The 22,088-nt window shown below is 38.2% G+C and overlaps 1 protein-coding gene and 1 long non-coding RNA gene across 3 annotated transcripts in view; one reads left to right on the forward strand and one right to left on the reverse strand.

Moving 5' to 3' along the window:
- Positions 1-15,049, reverse strand: part of kcnip1b (Kv channel interacting protein 1 b) — a 40,233-nt gene extending 25,184 nt beyond the window's left edge. Inside the window, exons 1-2 of one of the 2 annotated variants that reach the window (XM_079600536.1) lie at positions 14,705-14,934; positions 14,176-14,596 (exon numbers count right to left, since the gene is read on the reverse strand). In XM_079600536.1, coding sequence (XP_079456662.1) covers positions 14,176-14,263 — 88 coding nt within the window. In that variant the 5' untranslated portion in view covers positions 14,264-14,596; positions 14,705-14,934. Of the gene's footprint in view, positions 1-14,175 lie in introns of both variants that reach the window. The other variant, XM_079600535.1, reaches the window with a different exon arrangement.
- LOC306992076 overlaps positions 1-22,088 on the forward strand; it is a 49,650-nt gene that overhangs the window by 23,546 nt on the left and 4,016 nt on the right. The window lies entirely within an intron of this gene.

Consider the following 22,088-nt stretch of genomic DNA (forward strand, 5'->3'; position numbering starts at 1 on the left):
TTCTACTGATTAAAATATGTTTTCGAGCTGATCCTTCCTCTGTTATTTACTATTGCTCAGTTTTATGTAACAGCAGCTCTGGGTATGTGACCAAGTTAAATGTTATTGGTTGGTCAGTGGGAAAGAGATTAGAAAAAATTATAATAATAATCTGTCACAGGTTAATATTTGTGTCAGTCTGAACAGACAACAATTTGAATGTGAAAATTTGACTGTATTTTTGTGCCAAACATTCATGTTGGTGTGAGGGCTTCTGTCATTTTGGACATACCTACTTATTGTTGTCTTTTGAATCATGAAACATTTATTCAGGTGAATACAAACTTTTGATTAATGAAAGAGTGATTAAAATGATTAAATATTTTATGGTAAATAGTAAAAACAACAACGATTTAGTAAAATTATGTAGTAGCCTAAATAATAAATATAATTGTCATTTTTCAACACAAAATATGAACTTTCTCTCGTGAAAAAGTAATTTTGCATATGTCAAGATCTCAACAATGTCACAATGTTGTGACTCACATCAATCAAAATTCAGAGATCTCAATATTAACTTGAATTTCTCAGAAAACAAATGCTATTCACATTGCTTTAGCACTACACTCTTTCTGTCTGTGAATTGTCTCATTTGTTTCTATTTGTATTCCTTCCTAAGGATTAGATGAAATATCTGAGCCGGAATCGATCATTAAATGAAACAAGCTTTGAAAGAGCAACCATTTAGTTTGCAGTCGAATTTTCCTCTGAGTATATATAACAGCTATAAGCTAATCTGCACTGCTAACAACAACAGGACAGAAAGAAAAGTGAAAATGCACCATACCAGTTTAATATTGTTAAACTGAGGTTATTTATCTCAGTATATGGTATTTTCAAAGCTAATGAATCAGTTGCTCGGCAGCTGCAGCTCACAGTATGTGAGTTTCTGCCTGGGGTGGATCATCAGCCCGTGCCCCCTCATATACCCACAGTTCAGTCAGCTTCTGCTCCAGGCATGCTGTCCTGTATGTAAACAGTCCCTTGTGCCCGCGTAAGGACTGCAATATGATTTGTGAGTGTGATATGATTACAAATGCTGCAAATAGCCTACATGGCATGCTGTTTATGCCATGGAAAATAAACGTACAGGTTTGATTATTCAATTGTGCAGTGCCTAAACTGTGTTTTTCAGGTTTCTAACTTGTAGTCAGTTTTTTTATGAATAGCTGTTACACATGTTTTTGCCTAGGCAATTTGTTGGCAGATGTATTTTCCTTTTGCCATATCTAATTTTACCAGCCACCCTCTGAATGCTTGCAGAAGAGCATCAAATCATTTTAGTGCAGGGATTTTCCTCAAGTGCTTTTATGTTGGATATATACTGCCCTCTTGTGGTTACGATGGGACCAAAGAAAAGCTGTCAGACATTAATGGCTAAAAAAAAAAAAAAAAAAAAAAATGGCTAAAGCGGTTTGGCCCTCTAGCGGTTGAAGCATAAACTACAAGTTACTTGCACATTGTACATTGTTTGAGTTGTTAGGTACGTTTTTTGCTTCTACTCTTCTATTCTGTGCTGGTGAATCTGATGGCTTTATGCCAAAAAACTGTTTTGTGAACCGTGTCAATGCACAGAAAATGTGATTGAACTTATTTCTGAAACTCCATGCCAATGTTGATTTTTTAATTATTATTATTAGCCTACGGGCATGCTATTGCTTTCCTTTTTGTCTGGAAAACACGTTTTAGTTCTAGGTTCATTTGTTGTGGTTTTTCAAGCCATTAGGAGCTTTCACTGTATATTAGTAGTAGATTTTATTTACGGATATGAGGTAAACAAGGATGAATGACGGAAGTGTGCATTTCCCCGCGAAATCCGTCCCTGGTCTTGACAGCTCTTGAACATAAATAATTATTAAAGGCTTAATTTTATAAGGGTGAGGCAAAAACACGGATTGGAAGATGGATTTATGATGTACTCGGTCATTATTTACATTTTGTTAATTTAGAAGAAAAAATATATTGCATAGTTTAGCTCAATAGGCCTGAAAATAAGGCTTTTCACACTGCCCATTATCGCTGCTCTAAAGGTCGCGTGCTTCGTTCGTCCAGTCAATGACACTGACACTGACACTGATTTTACCCTGGGTCAATTATGAGCAGTGTGAAACATGAAGGAAGATAACCCAGGATTCTGTATACCGGGGTTTAGAATAACCCAGGGTTAACTATTTCTGTGTGAAAGGCTCTAAGTGAAGTGCATTTCACATTTAAAATAGTGAAAACTGGGTAATTCTAAACAGTCATAAAAAAAAGAGATGCGCTGATAAATCATTTATAACAAATACTGCAATATTCCATAAAAAAAAATAAGATTTGTCAATATTAAGTTCATGGTTAATTTAAAGGGATAGCCTAGTTCACCCAAACATTTAAAATCATTCATCATTTACTCACCCTCATGTTTTTCCATATCTCAAGAGTTTCTAAAGATATTTTAAAGAATGTTGGTAACCAAACAGCTGACGGTAGCCATTGACCATAGTAGGAAAACAAATACCATGGAAGTCAATGGTACCCCACAACTGTTTCGTTTCCAACATTCTTCAAAATATCTTATTTTGTGTTCAACAGAACAAAGAAACTCATTTAGATATGGAAACACATGAGGATGAGTAAATTATGGTTTTTGGGTTAACTATCCCTTTAACAGGTGTACAAAGTACTTCCATGAACCAAAAGGGGGCAGCATTTTACACATTATCTCCCACCAAACCTCTGCAATGTCAGGCAGTGATGCTGTGCAGCTGTAAGCAACTTTTTATCCATAGCTGTGCATATAGATATCAACTAATCTTGATAACTAAATTCATCTCTGTCCAGTTCAGTGAGCAACCACCATGCTTTACTTATGTAGCCCAATAACTTCTTCACATTCACTGCATTCACTTGTGTCAGATATCTCTATTGTCCAATTTTGATCTTGTAATTTATGGAATTTTAGTGTGGACATCACTGAATAACTTTACTGTTAGTGAAAATGAGTTTGTAAAATATAATGATAAAATCATTAGAAAAAGATTAAATCACTTAAATGTAGGAAGAACATCAATATCTTTCAGGGCCTGCCTAAAAATAACACACACCACATTTATCTCCTTGGAAACCATCTGCGCAACCTTAACACAGATGATATATATATATCTTAGTCTTATATATCTCAGTATCATAGTTGTCATTCATTTCACTTCCTGTATGCGCCAGTTTTGTTTGGTCCGGCACATTGTCCATTTAATGAATGTACCTCCTCCAAAAACCCTTTAAAGTTCATTATCCTAAGCATAATGCTTCCCTCTTATTAGAGGTCACATGTCTGCCTAGAGGGGTAAAGAGTCGCCCACTCTTCTCTCATGCACGCTTCACCTCAGTTTCAGGAAGATCACAAAATAAAATGTAAAAAATTACCCAGTTTCTGATGTACATACATTGATATGCATATTTTAGTGTTCCCCCACACACAAAGTCCCAGGTAAAGGACATTCACATTGACAATGATACAAGGTGTCAAAGCTACCAGAGTAAAGGTCCTTAATTTTCAATGCAACTTGATAATTATAATAATAATGTCAGTCTATTGGTTTAAAGTTATTAACACTGATAAGCTACTCGTTGCAAACAAACTGCAAATTGGGGACCCACTTTTACCAAAAGCACATGCTCTGTCATTCCTGAGGTATTGCTAGAAAGCTTACTAGTGATAGTACAGTGCCTAGCAGGGATAAAATCGCTATCAGCGTGAACGCCACTTATTCTGTTGCCGTTCTGATATAATGCACTGATCTCATAACTAAATGATTTGTAATGTTTGTTTCAGTGGCTCGTAAACCCTCAGCGAGCAAATCTGAGGCAACAACGATCGTCTCAGTAAGAGTTGTGCAACATCGCCCCGACGCAAGGCCTCATGCCATGGGTCAGCACGCATATCACAAGAGAGAAGCAAATGAGGGATAGGTGGAGAAACAAAGAGCAGAGAAAGAGGGAAAGAGATGAGAGAATGGGGGAAGTGTAATGAAAATGGAGGAAAGGAGAGAGGGAGAGGAAGAGTGCGAGAGATGGATTGGGACGCTGGGGATAAAAATAAACTGCAGGAGGAAGTAGATTACGTAAAACGGGACGAGTGATTTAAAAATTAAAGATGGAGACGTGCCCTGTCTGCTTCGATCTGCTGTTAGAGAGAGAGAGAGAGAGAGAGAGAGAGAGAGAATGTGAGGGCAAGTCAGATAGAGATAACGTTAGATACCCTAAGTTAGAGTATTGTTGTAGACGTTTATGTTCACTCTGCAGGGGAGAGAAAGATCTGCTGCCAACCAGACATAGTCTCTGTCTTCACTCCAGTGAGTTTTACATCTGGCCTCTGCAGACATCTGGATAGGCAGCATTTTAACAGCTGTTTCTTTGTCTTTAGTCTCGGTGGATACACAGTGAGATTGCTGAGTCTCATATGAACTTATTCCTTCTTTAGTAAAGGATGGATGTATGTGTGTTTGTAATTTTTAATAAATTTGATGAAATATGTCCCTGTAGCTAACTGTCATGATTCCTGTCTTATGTGGACTTTTATGTTATTTTCCTGTTCTGTGCCATGTTTTGTAGTCCTTTGTAGTTTTCTTGTTGATTAGTTCCTGATTGTTCCCAGGTGTGTCTTGTTTGCCAATCTCCCCTTATATATACCCAAGTGTTTCTCATGTTCTTTGTCTGGTGTTGTCCTTAGTGGATGTTTTGTGTGAGTGGTTTTCAGTTCTGGTTTACCCCTTGTTAGGATTTACTCTAGTTTTTGCCTGTCTCCTGTGGCTTGGATGTTTTTGTGTTTTTTTGGTTATAAATTGCCATACTGCACTTGGATCCTCCTCTTCCTTGTTTCTGCGGAACACTCCATGTTACAGAACACGTATGGACCCAGCAGTGAGACTTGTGCGTCTCCGACAAGGAGTCCGCAGTATAGAGGACTATGTACTGGACTTTATCGATCTGCCTCAGTTGACAAACATGGCACAGAACAGGAAAACAACATAAAAGTCCACACAAGACAAGGGGAACACAAGACCGGAATCATGACACTAACTTGTACTTTTGGTGATGTACTCAGCCATTACATCAGTCTTTATCTCTTTAATGTTACCAATATTGAGTTTTGGTGTATTTTTTTTAAACCAAGCATATTGGTTTGGTGTGGTATTAGACTTCCTATATTGTAAATTCTGCTCACCAAGATAAATGTGTCCGACTGTAACATAGTCCACTGTAGGCGAGATTAATAGAACCCAGGTGCAGTATTTATTAACTTTCAACGTGAACCGATACAAACAAGACTTGACTTGAAACTCATTGACAATGGTTACAGGAACAATACTAGACAAAGTAACATGGCAAACATGGCGGCTTAAATACACAAGGATTGATGACTACAAGACACACCTGTGCACATGAACAATCAAGACGATGAACCAATGACAACAGGCTTGTTCGACTTGGGCCCGTTTACACGTACCTGGTTATTTTGAAAACATTTCCCTTCATTTGTGGCCTTCGTTTACACGCAAACGGAGAATTTTCCTCTGAAATTATTCTTTCTAAAAACTCCGGCCAGAGTGGAGATTTTGGAAAACTTTGTTTGCATGTAAACTGAGGAAAAACTGAGTTTTAGGCAGCCGACGTCACAGTATGTGACCATTTTCGGGATTCTGATTGGCTACCGTGCGCTTGAGCTTCTCGTTACACTGCCACCTACAGGTTTGGCATGCTCTTGACGAATACTTTAAACGAACACTTTTCTGAAAACTGACAGGTGTGCACGATGTTATTTTAAAAAAAGGAGAGGGGTAAAATGTCCGTTTATGTAAATAACCGGCGCTGCACAGACAGATTGTTTTATGACATCAAAGTATCGCAAGAGCGATTCAAAAGCATACGGAGCCGTCTGCTTTCTAATCGCTCTCTCGTACTTTTATGTCATTCACCGATCAGTCTGTGCCGGTTCAAGCCGAACAAACCTAACATAATACATGAGACTTGGGAAGCACATGATATGATCACATGAGGACAAGGGAATCACATGACAAAGGGGAGCATATGGCAAAAATAGGAAACATGAAACAAAAATCAAAACTATACTATACATGTTTTTGCCAAATTCGTAAGAAGTATCAGTAGGAATAATTCATTATTATTATTACTATTAATGTAAATTAAAAACCTTGCCATTTATTTATGTAATATTATGTAAATTAAAAATTCTGTCATAAAACTCTAGATAGCACAGCCTTTAAATACTGTCTGTAAGCAATCACATCATTACCGCATGGCACAAGCTGATTGGTGTATGCTGATCCTGTAGCCAATGAGATTTCTTGCTCAACATTTTAATAGTCCCTCCACCTCCCCCAGCTCCACCTGCTTAGATCTGCTATGGGGTTTACATGTCTAATCATGCAGCAACAGCGTCTGTTTGTGTATCTATTGGCAGTAGAATGACACACACACACACACACACACACACACACACACAGACACACACACCTCTCCTTTGCCAAATTAATTTTTCATTTGATTGCCCTTGAAAGAAAGGGAAAAAGAAGGGGTGTGTTCATAGCTAAATGTTTCTATTTGTGTGTTTGTTCTTGTGTGCAAAGAAAAGGACAGGAAGGACAGCAAACAAGAGAGGACTATGGTTGAAAGAGAGCTGACTGCTATCTCTAGGGAAAGTTCGGTCCAGGTGTTTCTGAAACAAGTGCGTCCAAGTGTGTGCCAATGTGCGTGTGTGACCCTTGTGAAAAGTGCTGCACGCCTCTGCATCTGTGTGTGAGTGCGAGTGTGTGTCTGCGCGGCTACTTCTCCTGCTCAAGCTCACAGAGACTCAAACACACCTCTGGGACACTGCAGTCAGGTGGACTCTGCTCTCATACACATGCAGTGCTGTTCCGCTCTGGTCTCTCCTGGTTCCAGCTTATCTCTCCATTAAAAGTCAAGTCAAATAAAGCGCCTCTGTTTAACAGCTAGGGTAACCATGGTTACATACTGTATGCATGCAAACCTTAGTTTGCCTGTGCAAAGCCTGTTGTCAGAAGCGTGAAACCAGGTTTTCAGTTGTGTTTTATGATGCACTGAACGTTGAATGAACGTTGCTGAAGCAAACTAAATAACATAAATTACATAAACTCTCTAAAACACTGCAGTGCAATTCTTCATTGTCAGACAGAATCTGCATTAGAATGTACAAGAATCTCTACGATAAATTAAAATTATCCTCCAATTTTTTTTATTTTTTTTTTACATCATTTTATTTTTAGGTGCATTTACATGTTAAAACTGCAGTGTGTCATTTTTCCTATGAAATATTACACTGTGTATTTATATTTGTGGTGCTTTTTCTTGGGCATTCTGCAAAAAACTACATAAAGCTGCTGCATTATTCAAAGCATCTACTTTTGTGTTCAACAATAGAAAGTATCTGATACAAGTTCAAAAGACACAATAGTGAATGGCCATCCTGATTTATTCAGGTTAATTGGGACTCTTTTACCACTGAGATGACTGGGAAAAAGTGTCCCATTTAACCTGAATTAACCCTATAACTGGTTCAGACTGCAGTGTATTTTCCAGTGCACAGTTAAAGACTGATTAATGATAAAGACCACACCAAGAATAATAACTACAAAAATATAATGATAACCATGTTAGAATCCACACCAGTGGACAATATCATTCTGTTTATTATAAGAAAGCGCTGCAGTTTTGTCATCTGCCGCTTTAAAGCATGATGGATTCTTATTGATTGTCAATGTTTTTATTGTTTATCAGCTAGAAAAAAAATCGTCCTGAAAGTGATTCCAACTATATAATTTCTCTGTGACATTACGTTATAGTTGCGGCGTACACTTAGAACATATTTTCATTATAGTTATCATCCTTAGTGTGAACACACTTAATGCACAGATCAATGCAAGCACACAGGACCTGACTTCAGTCTCCCACACACATATTAACATGCTAATACAGGCATATTCTTTTAAAGGTCATGAAAAGGTCATTAGGAAGTCAGAATACATTTTTTTTCTCTCTCTCTCTAATTACTTTTCTCCTTCTTTAGATAAAAGGAAATGTGTTAGAGGTTGGGTCCTGCTGGCATTGCCTGTGTTATTGCCGCAAGTTATTATGAACCTCAGAGACACACACTCACACACGCGTATTATCAACAGCTCAGCAGGAGCAAGAGGCCGAGGTGGAGGAGGACGTGAACAGGCCAGAATAAATTTGAGATGTGAATGTTTCACATCTAATGTTACATTTACATAAGATGATGCTGAGGAACATTTGGCACCTCCACAGCTGCTTGAGCCAAAACGAAACAGAACAGTGCATGGAGAAAATGCCGGGGTTTGAAAAGAGATTGAAATTCAGCGAGTGACAGAGAAGGAGATAGCATAGAAGAGAAGGAGAAAATGTGCGAAGGAGGGAAAGAGTGTGGGGGAGAGTTAAATTGCATTGGCATTGTAGCTGTCAGACAGATGGTAACAAACTAGTGTCAACTAAAGAGTTTAAAACCAGATGGAGAACGGAAAAAAAGTACATATATCGTATTACTTCAATGGATAAAAAGCACCCATATACATCCTCATTGCAATTTATTTATCCAATTTCAAAGACATTTCAGTATGCGCTCATTAAAAACCTCGCAAATTTTGTTTTGTTTTACAATTGTAAATCAGAAACGCCTGTCATGTAGACTACCCTTATTTATTGTATTTTAAAGAGGTCATCTCTTTTGGGGTTGTATATTGAGAACATTTGAATGATCTTTTCAAATAATAGTTCAATGTTTTTAAGTCAAGTCAAGTCAAGAATATTTGTATAGCGCTTTTCACAATACAGATTGTATCAAAGCAGCTTCACAGTATTAAAATAAAATAATTATAAAACGTCCATGTTTGGTAATGCTAATCAATAGTAATATTGATTGATTCATGTTAATGGAATTAACATTCTCCATTTTAATGGAAACTAAGTTGCAAATACGTTTCATGTTGTAAGTGTAAGTTCTAGATGTGTGTAGCACCTTCTACTCAGCATATCAGAGGGGATGATAATCAATAATTGGTATTTTGGTCAGTTTCTCACCCAAGCTACTATATGGTTTTGAAAATTTGAGTCATATTATGATACTTTTGATATCATAGCCTACTTTTATGGGGATTTTTTTCATTTTGGAGCTTCACTTTCATTATAATGAAAAGGGGTGTGCAGGATATCTTTAAAAAATTCACCTTTTGTGTTTTACTGAAGAAAAAAAGTTATATAGGTTTAGAACTAGAGTTGTCACAGTACCAAAATTTAGTCTGTACCAATATACCAGTTTCAATACCAGTTCTCAGTACCAGTTTTGGTACCATAGCAAAAACTATTTTAACTATTTGTTTTTTACATTAAATGCCAGAGAGAATAAATAGTTTTTTTAACAAAGACTTAAAAAGTGGAAGGGATGGTGCGGATCTAATCTGGAAAGACAAGCTGTTCCAAAGTTTAGGGTCCACAACAGAAACAGCACAATGTCCACTTTGCTGTAATTGAATCTAGGGACAACTAAAAGTTTTTTTTGTCCCAGATCTGAAAGAGATGTAGGAAGATGCCGGATTATTCAAACATTTACAAACAAATAAAAGGATTCTAAAATCAACTCTAAAACGAACCAGCAACTAATGAAGCGTTGCTAAAATTGCTGTGATCGTCATGTTTTTGCATAGACATGTATACATAAAGAGGATAAGCAAAGAGAATGATCTCGATTTAAAAAAAACAAAAAAAAGATTTTCTTGTTTTTTTCTTTCATTTAGCTTTAAAAAGTTAGCAGACATCCACATTTGAATATCGTTTAAGCAAGCCAGCAAAATCTCAAGTTAATTATTTTCAGAGTGTTTGAGTGGGACATAAATCTAGGTGTCGTCTGCGTTACAATGGAATAATACATCATGTTTCCTAAAAATGGAGCCCAAAGGGAGCATATATAAAGAAAAAAGGGGAAGGGTGGAGCCCTGAGGGACCCAGAGGACTCAGATGAGCCAAAACTGACAGTGAATTTACAATATTTCAAAAAGGAGCTGAACCAGTTTAATACAGTTCCTTTCAACCCAGGTTCAATTTGAGAAGTAAGGATATCATGGTCCATCACGTCAAATGCAGAGCTGAGGTCACCAGCAAATGAGATTCGGTACTGGAGTGCTCTGAAGCCAGACTGAAACCTCGCATAGATAGAATTTAGGTTAAGATAAGAATGAAGTTGACAACACAAGTGTTTCGAGAACTTTGGAGAAATGGGCCTATAGTTTTGAAGTATAGCAGAATCAATATTTGGTTTCATAAGAGATGAAACTACCAGAGCATGTTTAAGGTCACTTGGAAAAGTCCCCAGACTGAGTGATTTATTGACAATAGAGAGGCCAATCAAAACTAGCCCAAAAATATCAAAACTAGCCCAAAAATAGCGCTGAAATTTGTACTTGAAAAATCAACCCGCGGCAACAATTTAAGTAGCGCAATTCTTGCGGAAAAAAAGAGAATTTGGCAACACTGATGTGAGCGTTTCAAAGCAGCGCCTATAAGCGGGGACCAGTTTGACTCAATACTCTACCGGTAATGCAGAAAGACTGTTTTTTTTATTTAAGTATCGACTTGGTAGCAAAGTACCAGTCTTTTCACAACTCTATTTGGAGGGAGTAAATAATGAGAGAATTTTTTTTTTTTGTGTGAAATATCCCTTTATTGTTTAGACACTAAATCACAGAGTCACTCTCCATCTCTTTCTCTGTTTCTCTCTTTGTCACTGTGGTACATCTTGCTCTGCACTATTCTAAAATGTTCTAGTTTAGAGTCCTCAGGCAATTGGACTGTGAACATTGCATCAGCACTTCAGACGTGATAGCCTATAATTCATAAAAAAATCTATTAAAGGCACACGAAATGGGAGAGGTTGGGCTTCAGATGCAGAGGAATTTTGTAATCAGAACCCCAAAGGTTCAACCAAAGTAATTTATTCACCCTCATCCAAACCGGTATGACTTTATGTGGAACAAAAACAAGCTGAGTTATGTTATATATTTAGAAACAAGCTGGTGCAAAACTCTAAGTGAGTCTGCATCAGTATTGATTCCGCCAATCAGAAGGGTTCACGTGAACTGTTGTATGGATGTACCGTACACTCTCACTCTGCGCTACAGTTCCTATATACAGAACAGGGAAGATTTGCAGCATGTCAAGGGAAGTAGGCAGGATTGATCGACCCTGTACTCTTTTAAAATGTCAAATGCTCTTTCTCTTTCCCCCAGAGGCTTATTCTGTTGGAGCTGTAAAACTGCAGTAACACTAACAAAGTCATTTTGTCACCCCTAACAAAAATGTTTTCAATGTCAAAAAACATTGTTTCCACAGACCGTACAAACTGTATTCTATCCCTTTATTCACTAACCCTACCCCTTAACATGCCCATCACAGAAAACTTTCTGCATTTTTACATTTAACAAAATGTCCCCACAACAACAAGGATTTTGGATACTGCCATCTTTGTGGTGACATTTTGTCCCCCCCCCCTCACACCTTGCACTTAAACACAACACTTACACCTTGCCATGTGATTGACTGACCTTGTCACTCGTACTCAAGGTTGCTACTGTAACAACGAAACCGCTTCTGACAATATTTTTTCCTACAGTGTTCTCTATTTTTTTTCTGGCCATAGGTTTAAAAAAATAGGTTATATGAGTTTTTTTTTTTTTTATGATGGAAGATCTGGATACGGAACGTGCCATACAGCTTGCATAGACAATTTTGCAACATGAATTAATGAGTGTGTAAAATATTAGTGTGTAGAAATAGTGCATATTTAGGGCAGAGCCGTAGGAAAGGCTCAGAAATTCACCATTAACGCTCACCATTAACCCATTAATAGGTTGACTGACGTAAAGAGCAGTGAAATAGAATAACCATGATGGACGTATACAGACTCTCTCTCTCTCTCTCTCTCTCTCTCTCTCTCTCTCTCTCTCTCTCTCTCTCTCTCTCTCTCTCTCTCTCTCTCTCTCTCTCTCTCTCTCTCTCAAACTCTATTCTCTGAGCTTTCATTACAAATTCCATACTATTCAGTTTATGTTTTGTTCTGTCTATTGAGTAAACAGAATATTCAGAATATCAATAGAATATTACTTCAGAATAGTATAGGTTCTATAAATATTATTTCGTACTCTTCTCTGATAAGATTCGATTAAAGATTCTATACTTTTGTTAAGTTGCCATGTTTTCTCGTATGTTCTGCTAAAGATTCTATTCCATATTCTATTATTTTTTTTGTTACGTTTTCATTTTTCTAACCTGTTCTGGTGCTAAAGATTTTATTCTATTCAAGATTTCATTTATTTTTTCTCTTTAGAGAAGAACAGAAGTGTATCTATGCAAACTATTCTATTCTGTTCGATAGAAATGCCATTCTGCTCTATTGAGCTAAAAATTCTATTATATTTCGTTCTAGTTTCCATTTGATTCTATCATATTCTGCTAAACATTTTTTTTTCTAATTAAAATTATATATATTCTATTAAAAATTATATTCTACATTGATGTATCCTAATAAATATTCTATCCGCTCTATTAAACATTCTTTTTATTGGGTTTAAACTACTCTTCTCTACAGATAATTTTGCTATAGATTCTAGTTTATTAAAGATTTTATTCAACTCTATTCTATTCTTGTCCTAATTTGTTAAATATTCTATTGTATTCTGCTAAAGCATAAGTATATTGTGATCTATTGTATTGCATTGTCTCTAACTAAACTTTTAGCAATTCTTTTCAGTTTTTTTTGGGGGGGGGGGGGGGGGGGCGACTATCTTGTTGTCTGCTACTATATTTTAGCCTAAGTTAACACTAAGATAATAAAGTCAGTGCACACAAGTACAAAGTGTTTGAGTCACAGCTTCCTTTCACAGCTTTAGCGCTCTCTGGGTTTATTTCCATACTGTGTTGCTATAGTGGTCTAGAGAGAGTGTTTTAGATTCTATACGGTCTCTCCAAATCCTCAATATCCTCTTTAAATTAACTCCCTACTCCCCTGTGTATAGGGAGAGTATCTATCAGTGAGGAAGATCTAATGAAGGAGTGGAGAGATAGCGGGGTCCCAGGTTCAGTGACAGCAGATAAACAGCCTCTGCTTGGTTACAGCATCTCCACGGGCACCGTCGGCATAGAGATCAACCATGCAGTGCTTTTTCTGCTGACACTGTGCTATATACTCGAAAATAAAAAGAGATAAGAGAGATGAAAGTGAGAAAATAGCACTGCCAAACAAAGCGCCCAGACTCTTCTTTAAAGGAAAAAGACCTGACGGAGGTGGAAATGTGTGCTGATGAAAGAAACCAGGTGAAGCATAAAAGAGTGAGGCATTGGAACTCCATCCTAACATTGCCGTATTTTTCTATTTTGCGCTATTATACAAGCTTAAAAAATAAATAAAAATACAACAACATTATAAATGAATACAGGTAAATTGGGACACTTAACACAATTCTGTGGCTGGTGTTGTTTTAAAATATGATTATAAATTGCTCGTATACCATAAATAATACCATTTTCAATAGCAAAATTACTCTCTACACAGAGGGAAAAGGAAGAAATCTAAAAAAAAAAAAAAAGTATTTTAAACAAATATTTAAAATATTAAAACCGTTATATTGAAAATAATATTAACATAAAATCTTAAATATACTAAAAACAAAAACTATGAATATAATATTAAAATATTTTTTTATAATATAAAATATGTAATATAATATAAAAAACTATAAATATAATATTACAATTACAATATATAATTTTTTTTAGTAAATATAATAGCAAAATTAATTACAAATTCTTACTAATACAACATTAAAAAAGTGTATACTGAATATAATGATTAATATTACAAATAAAATATTGAATATACCATAAAAATAAATACTTAAAAATCATATAGAATCTAATATTACAGTAAAGTCTTTATTTTAAATATAATATAAAAGCCCAAAATTTAATTTGCCCCAACTAACCTCTACTCGACCTTTCAAACAAGCTTGTTTCCCTTTTTCTTTTAGCTTCATGTTAATGAAGGTGTCTTACCTTTACTGAGGGTTCCTGAGACAAGCCTCTGAAGGGACTGAATGAGCTTTAGCACCCCCTGTCTGCAGCGGCTGGTACAGCCAGCCATGATGAGAGAGAATCCGAGGGTGCACAGAAAGCCCCTGAAAAACAGCCCAAACACAGCACAGAGCTGCTTTCACCAGCGGTGCTCACAGACGTCCCATACGAGCCTCTCTGTGCACTCCAGAGTGCTTCTCACGTCACAGTCTCCCGCGTTTAGTCCCACAAGAGCTGCTCTTTAACCAGTGGGTACCAAGTCCAAGAATGAGATGACCAGGATGCCCTCTGTCCAGACAACACACACACCTTTCGCCCACTCTCCCCGCACACTCTCACACACAAACACACACAAGACGCTCACAAAGTGCCTGAACCTGTTTTTCCTCTGCCTCCGTGCCAACTGTTTAAAATATAAAAGGAGAGTTGCTGAAACAGCCGACTGCTGATGTGCAAAAGTTCGAGAAGGAAAAGTTGGTGAGCGCTGCAGGCTCAAAGCTCAGAGACCGACCTGATGAATTATTAAGCGGATGGCAAGAGCCCGCTGCTGTGCTACACGAACTAAGAAGTGCTCGAAGGAAGTGGAGTGTCCATGGAGACAAAAGAGTGGCTTTCCTCTTCTTTCACGATGCTTCTGGTTACGCGCCTCTGTCTCTCTCTTGGTTGTATGTGTGTGTGAGAGTGTGGTGTGTGTTGTGGCGAGAAATCTGTGGTCTGCTGCGGTGTTTCCGACTGCTCTGTGCTGCTGGACAGATCCCTGCAGCATAAAATAAGAGACAACTGCTCTCTCTCTCTCTCTCTCTCTCTCTCTCTCTCTCTCTCTCTCTCTCTCTCTCTCTCTCTCTCTCTCTCTCTCTCTCTCTGAAAGCATTTCTTGCACACCTCCCTCACTCTCGCTTTGTCATAGCTTTGTTAAAATATAGTAGAATAGATGGAATATATTATTAAAGATAATATTCTATTAAAAACTATTTATCTTTTGCTGTATTTAACATATTCTATTAGTTTCTGTTCCATTCTATTCTATAATTTTCAATTATATTCTACTCTATTCTGTTAAAGATTATATTTCATTAAAAACTATTTTTCCATTCTATTCTTCTAGTCTCTAATATATTAAAGGGGATATTATGCAAAATTCACTTTTACATGGTTTTTGACACGTGTCAGCAGTGTTTGTACACAACCTTAATGATAAAAATCCACCCTCTCGTCTTTGTCTAATCCCCATAAATCATGTCTCAGAACAAGCCGTTTGCAGATTGTAGCTTTTGTGATGTCACAAATGCTTAGGCCCCGCCCACGACTGCTGACAAACTCCGCCCTATTAGCATAGACCCCGCCCCGAGTGATCTGTACACAGTCCCACATGTTTATCTTCTCGCCAGAGCATTTAACAGCAGCATTCAAGAAATGTATTCTTATTAAAGCTATACTAAATTTATTAAATCAAGACCAGTGAGTGATTTTCTGTTTTTCTTTTGTTGTTTGATTCATATTATCAGCATATATAGCAGGTACTGTATATTACGCTGCTTTCACCTTAATACACAAATCTAATATACACATGCAATTTCTTTACTTGCTGTTTACGTTCATAGACATAATCGACTGTATGTGAACTTTTGTTTTTGACATAACCTTGTGTGTATTTGACAGTTTAAGCGCAATTAGACCTCTTCTGGAAAGCGGGGTGGGGAGCAGCAGCTCATTTGCATTTAAAGATACATGCATGGAAACAGCATGTTTTCCCTTCTGCTCAAAAATGGGAATTTACAACATGGTATAATACATTATTTGTGGGGTATTTTGAGCTGAGATTTCACAGATACATTCTGGGGACAACAGAGACTTATATTACATCTTGTAAGTTGGGGCATAATAGGTCCCCTTTAAAGTTTCTGTTCTGTTCTATTTTCTATTCTATTCTGTTCTATTTTACTCATTTGTTTGAGTCTATTTATTAAATATTTTATTCTGCTTCATTTTCCTAGATTCCATTAAAGTTTCTACTATATTCAATTTAATTATACTTTATAATTTTCCATTATATAAAGATTATATTCAGAATATCAATACCGAATATCAATATCATTGTTTCCAACCCCAAAATTCCCACGCACAACCCACTCCAACCTCTTACCCTCATTTGTCATCCTTGCCCTAACTGAGGAGAACCCAAAATAGTCAGACAGAATATGACGAAAGTGAGAGAGAAAGAGGGAAGAGGTAATGAGAAGTGACAGCTCTGATAGATGGCAGGATGATGCCGGAGGAATGAGACAGATAAAGTTAAGAGGAAATATGAAAGAAAGATGCAATGCAATGAGATATGGGAAGAGATGGATGATCTGTCTCTGTATTCTCCAGAGAAAAAGACCCTGGAAATATCACATGTGTCTCCATAAGGGTTTCAGAAGAGATTTCAACAATGTCTCAAACTGTGCTCAGATGTGCCAAAATACTAAAGTCTGCAAAGTAAGAAATCTGAAATATGAACTTTTCTCATGTCCAAACTATGTGCAATGAAATCCAAATTATTTGTATAACAACTGTTTTTTTTTATTTTTTATTCCTTCTAAGGACACATCTGAAACAAAGCTGAGACCTTAGAGCTCAGTGGAAACAATAATCTTTATACGGTGAAATTTACCTTTAGGCATAAAGCGACATTTTTTTAATGTCACTCTAAATATAACAGTAACGTGATAATTGACTATTTGTTTCTTAGTTTGAAACCTTTTTATTCAGTGGGAGGTTTGTAAAGGTTAGGTTTAGCATGTCCCCAGAGCAGATGCTTCTTATTCTATTAGACATGCTCAGAAAAGCCCTTTTATGTCCCGTGTGGCATATTGAAATATTTTTGGACTATGTGGGTGGAAGTGCAAAGTGGATCGAGAGCAAGCAAGACAGAGTGAGAGTTTTGTATTTATTGATTAGGAGATTTACATTAGAATTTAGACTTCATTCTCCAGTTTTCCTTTTATATTTCAGTTCTGCTTCGGCAAGATCCTGAATCTTTTATGTGCACAGATAAAAAAAAAAAGTTATATTCCTACCTAAAACAATAAAGAAAAATATGTTATCACGTAATTATTAAGTAACGTGCAGTAAAACTGTGCAGTAAAATTCAGTGGTCACAATATGCAATAGTCATCTGTAAAGCATTTCAGAATGCTTGTGTTTGTGTGTTTTATGTTGTAAGAGAGCAGCAGGATTCATTCAAAGCAGGAGTATCAGCTCACAAGAGCTGCAGTGAGGTTCAGTCCTACAGAGATGTGCTTCAACTCTGCAGGTTTAACACCCCTATTTCTGCAAGCTGCTGTATGCATTTGATGCAGTCAAATGGCATTTGAAGAGGAAAACTGATATATTCAGAAAAAAGCACGTTACACATACATGTGTTCTTGGATAAGTGCTTCATAATGCATTCTTATGTTATGAGTATTGTGTTCTTAAAGGGATAGTTCGCCCAAAAATGAAAATTAATGTAATCACCCCGGCCCCAGGCCATCCAAGATGATTATATATGATTATGTAAATTTTCATTTTTGGGCAAACTATCCCTTTTAACTGTTTATATGAATACATCTTGAATTATGAGACCAATATCTAGAACAGGGCAATTCATTATAACATAATTTAATATAATAATGTAAAAATCTGAAGACTATTCAATATTGCTGTTTAATAAAAAGTGTAAATTATATAATAATTTAAACTAAAACATACAAAACAAAGCGGAATCTAAATATAGACCCAATAGGCACAATATACCCTTTGGCGCAAAAAAAAATGTACAAGAAAAAATAATTTAAATCTGGATCAAAGTATTTTTAACATCTTAAAGCTGAAAAATATTTGTTGTACCTGTCTGGTTGTCTGAGAATTAAACGATTTAACACTTATTCCTGAGGTCCTCTTTCCTCCGCCATTTTGAATGTATGATGCAATATCTCAAACCAACAAAGAGATACAAAGAAGGGGATTCCCACTGAGGTTGAGCTAGAGTGACCGAGGGCGGAGGTGGAGCCCGAGGGAGAGCCAGTCCGCAGCGAAGGCGTGGCAATGTCCGACCCTGGTGGAGCAGGCAGTCCGAGGGAGCCCGACGAGGCCGAATGGCCAATGGTCCACACTGGGGTCGAGGGCGGAAGGAGCGCAGGCGTAGGAGTTAGGACGACAGGTCAAGGAGGGACAGAGCACTCTGAAGGTGATGATACACAGGGCAACTTTTTGAGCAATGTTGCTGGGCAATCTTGACGAGCGATTGTTGCTTGTGCACTTTTGACGGCAACATTTGAGGCAGAGCCACAGGCTCATCACGCCCATGAGGAACTGGCTCCCAGCAGGTCCGCGGTGTAACCACCCAGTTAGAGGTGACACCGAAGGTACACTGGGCAACTTTTTGAGCAATGTTGCCGTCAACGGACAACCAGGTGAGACACAGTGCCTATGACGGATAAGTGCCCACGCTACATCGCTCGGCAACATTGCCCAGCAACATTGCTCAAAAAGTTGCCCTGTGTATCATCACCTTGAGGGACTGATGAGGGACGATGACGACTGGGTGGCAGGAATGGCTGAGGACTGAGTAGGGAGAACAGCACAAAAAACAACAAAAAACAGAACATTCCTGATAGCAGTCTGAAGAGGTGGTGGGAGAGGGAGGCTGGACGGGGTTAGCAGGACAGAAGAAGACAAAACACATTCTGGCGAGATCAAGGGACACAAGGAATTCATATCTTCACACTTACATAACTGTCTATTAGGTCCAGCCTGCAGCTTAGTCTCAGTGGCTGGAGGTTTGGGCGAGGCTCACTTCCATACCCTCCAACCCCACAAGGACTCCCACAGCGATGGACAGTGACACCAACATACACCCCTGGTCAGACTCACTGAGGTGCTTCGACTCCGGGGCGAAGGTGGGTGCTGTCCTCCCTTCCTTGGGAGTAGGCTCACACGCCGCGGCAGGTGGAAGCTTCCAGTCTGCGGGGAACTCTGGTGCAGTATCAGTCGATTGGGGGTGCTTATGGGCTGGGCTGTAGCTGAGGTGTGGATTAGGAGTAGACACTCTCCAGACACCTGATGATGGCCTCCCTTCACATAAGTCCTTTGGTGTCTTGGAGGTCTACTGGCTGGTAGTAGTTTGCCCTGATCCAATATAGTGATTTGAGGGTTTCAGATGATAGATAGATAGATAGATAGATAGATAGATAGATAGATAGATAGATAGATAGATAGATAGATAGATAGATAGATAGATAGATAGATGGATGGATAGATAGATAGATAGATAGATAGATAGATAGATAGATAGATAGATAGATAGATAGATAGATAGACTCATTGGTTGACCTCCAATTTTTATATACTTTAGAAAGTGGCTCCTAAAATATCAAGCAGCAAAACATCTTCCATATTTTCTGATCTGTTAAACGATCCTCCAGCTTATGATCCTCCAGTGTGCCCAGTAAAAATGCCATCCCTTCCCAATCTATCCCTCAAAGTCTGTGCACCTCAAAAATGTCTAAATGGTACTTGAGACACACAGACTCACACCAGACACTCAGTTGCCATTGCATCACACTGTCTGAGAGCACCCATCTCAGGCCATTTTTTTTACTGCTAACCATTTAATGAAGCTGCCACGGCTCACATTTACACACAAACACACAGTGATAAACGCACACACGGTTAGGGAAACTGCACTCAGCACTGTTGAATTAACCTTCAGACTTCTCTTTAGCTCCCTTGCATCTGTTCTATCCCACTGCACTGAACAACACAGTATTCTAGACTGCTAAGAGCACACTTTAGTGTGAAATTATAATTGAAGAACTGAATCTATTATAACATAACTTTTTAACCCTTGTGCATTGTTCAAATTTCCATCCTTTCGTTATGTTCGTGGCTGAAAACAGCCACTACTTTAAACTGCTGTAAAAATTGATCAGATAAATATTTTTTTGCCATTTTTTTTGCATAAATCTATTAATCAACCTCAGTCCTGTTCAAAACTACTAAATGTTTTTAAAAAAATCAAGATTTTAACTCTTTAATTGCCAAATTCATAAATTATGTCACTGATTTGGGAGGGAAAAAAAACACAAAATTACTTATTTTCAATATAAAATGTGATTGTGGACTGGATTTTTTTTTACCTTTTATCACAGTCTTGGACATGTCAAAGATTAGAAACAAAATTGGTTTTGATGCATTGATAGTTTTTGTGCAGCATCAGATTTTAACTTTTTCTCCCTCATTTACTGTTCGTGGCTGTTTTTGCCCCATTGACTTCCATTATAACCACATTTTTTGATTGCAAAGCCATGACACCATAAAATCATGTATTTTTGATTGTTGGTGGTTTTCCCTGTTGGGAAGAGGTAAAATTTGTAATTTTTACTGTTGATAACCAGGTGGCACCATTAACCCTTTATATAGGCCTGTGCAAAAAAAAGCTTAGTTTCTGGCTTTTACATGGAGTTATATGGAGTATAATAGCATAATAAAGTGTGTGTGTGTGTGTGTGTGTGTGTGTGTGTGTGTGTGTGTGTGTGTGTGTGTGTGTGTGTGTGTGTGTGTGTGTGTGTGTGTGTGTGTGAGAGAACTTGATGCGTCTGAGAAAATCTAAATATGCACCTCAGCTCTCAGAACTACATGGAGTAAACAAAAACAAAGTACGTGTATTTATGCATCTGCTGCCTTTTGATAATGAGAAATGCAGACTAAACAAAAACTAAGCAAGTGGATTTGAACAATTGCATGCAAGCCTGCTGGTCATTTGATGGTGAGAAGAGCAGCAAGCAACATGAGAAAGGGCTTGACTTGTAGTGAAGTTTTAGAGATGATCATGCAGCCCGACCCCTCCAGCGAGCTGCAGGATGTATTGTCTTCTCCCTCTGACACCACAGACTCAGGAGAGTCAGACCATTATTTGGATGTGGCACCCTCATCATCCTCTCTAGCTTCCACTGAAGGCGAGGAGGATTCGGAAGATCCTGGGTCTGGGTGGATTGTGAGAAACGATGAAGTTTGGTTTTCCACCAACGCGGAGACAACTCCCTTTCTTCAGCCTGCCAGAGGCGTGACTTCATGGCCGACGCGCTATGCCATCGCAAGGGTCCAGAACATTGATTCTGTGTTCAATCTGTTTTTTACGGGCGCCGCACAATGAGAAACTGGACCGGGGTGGACTCCACAGATCTCCGTGCCTACATGGGGCTACTGATTTTGGCCGGCGTCTACAGGTCCAGAGGGGAGTCCACACGTTGCCTGTGGGATGATCACAGTGGTCGTGCGATTTTTAGAGCCACCATGTCCCTCTCAAGATTCAAGAAATCACCAGAGCTCTGCGTTTTGGAGGTTGGTCATGCTGACAATGAGGTCAATCATCTCGTCGGCCATAAAGTCACGCCTCTGGCAGGCTGAAGAAAGGGAGTTGTCTCCGCGTTGGTGGAAAACCACACTTCGCCGTTTCTCCCAATCCACCCAGACCCAGGATCTTCCGAATCCCCCTCGCCTTCAGTGGAAGCTAGAGAGGATGATGAGGGTGCCACATCCAAATCAGGATCTGCCTCTCCTGAGTCTGTGGTGAGAGAGGGAGAAGACAATGCATCCTGCCGCTCGCTGGAGGGGTCAGGCTGCATGATCATCTCTAGAACTTCACTGCAAGTCAAGCCCTTTCTCATGTTGCTTGCTGCTCTTCTCACCATCAAATGACCAGCAGGCTTGCATGCAAGTGTTCAAATCCACTTGCTTAGTTTTTGTTTAGTCTGCATTTCTCACCATCAAAAGGTAGATGCATAAATACACTTACTTGGTTTTTGTTTACTCCATGTAGTTCTGAGAGCTGAGGTGCATATTTTGATTTTCTCAGACGCATCAAGGTGAGT

The sequence above is a fragment of the Phoxinus phoxinus genome (assembly GCF_949152265.1).
Source record: "Phoxinus phoxinus genome assembly, chromosome: 23".
Lineage (NCBI taxonomy): Eukaryota > Metazoa > Chordata > Actinopteri > Cypriniformes > Leuciscidae > Phoxinus > Phoxinus phoxinus.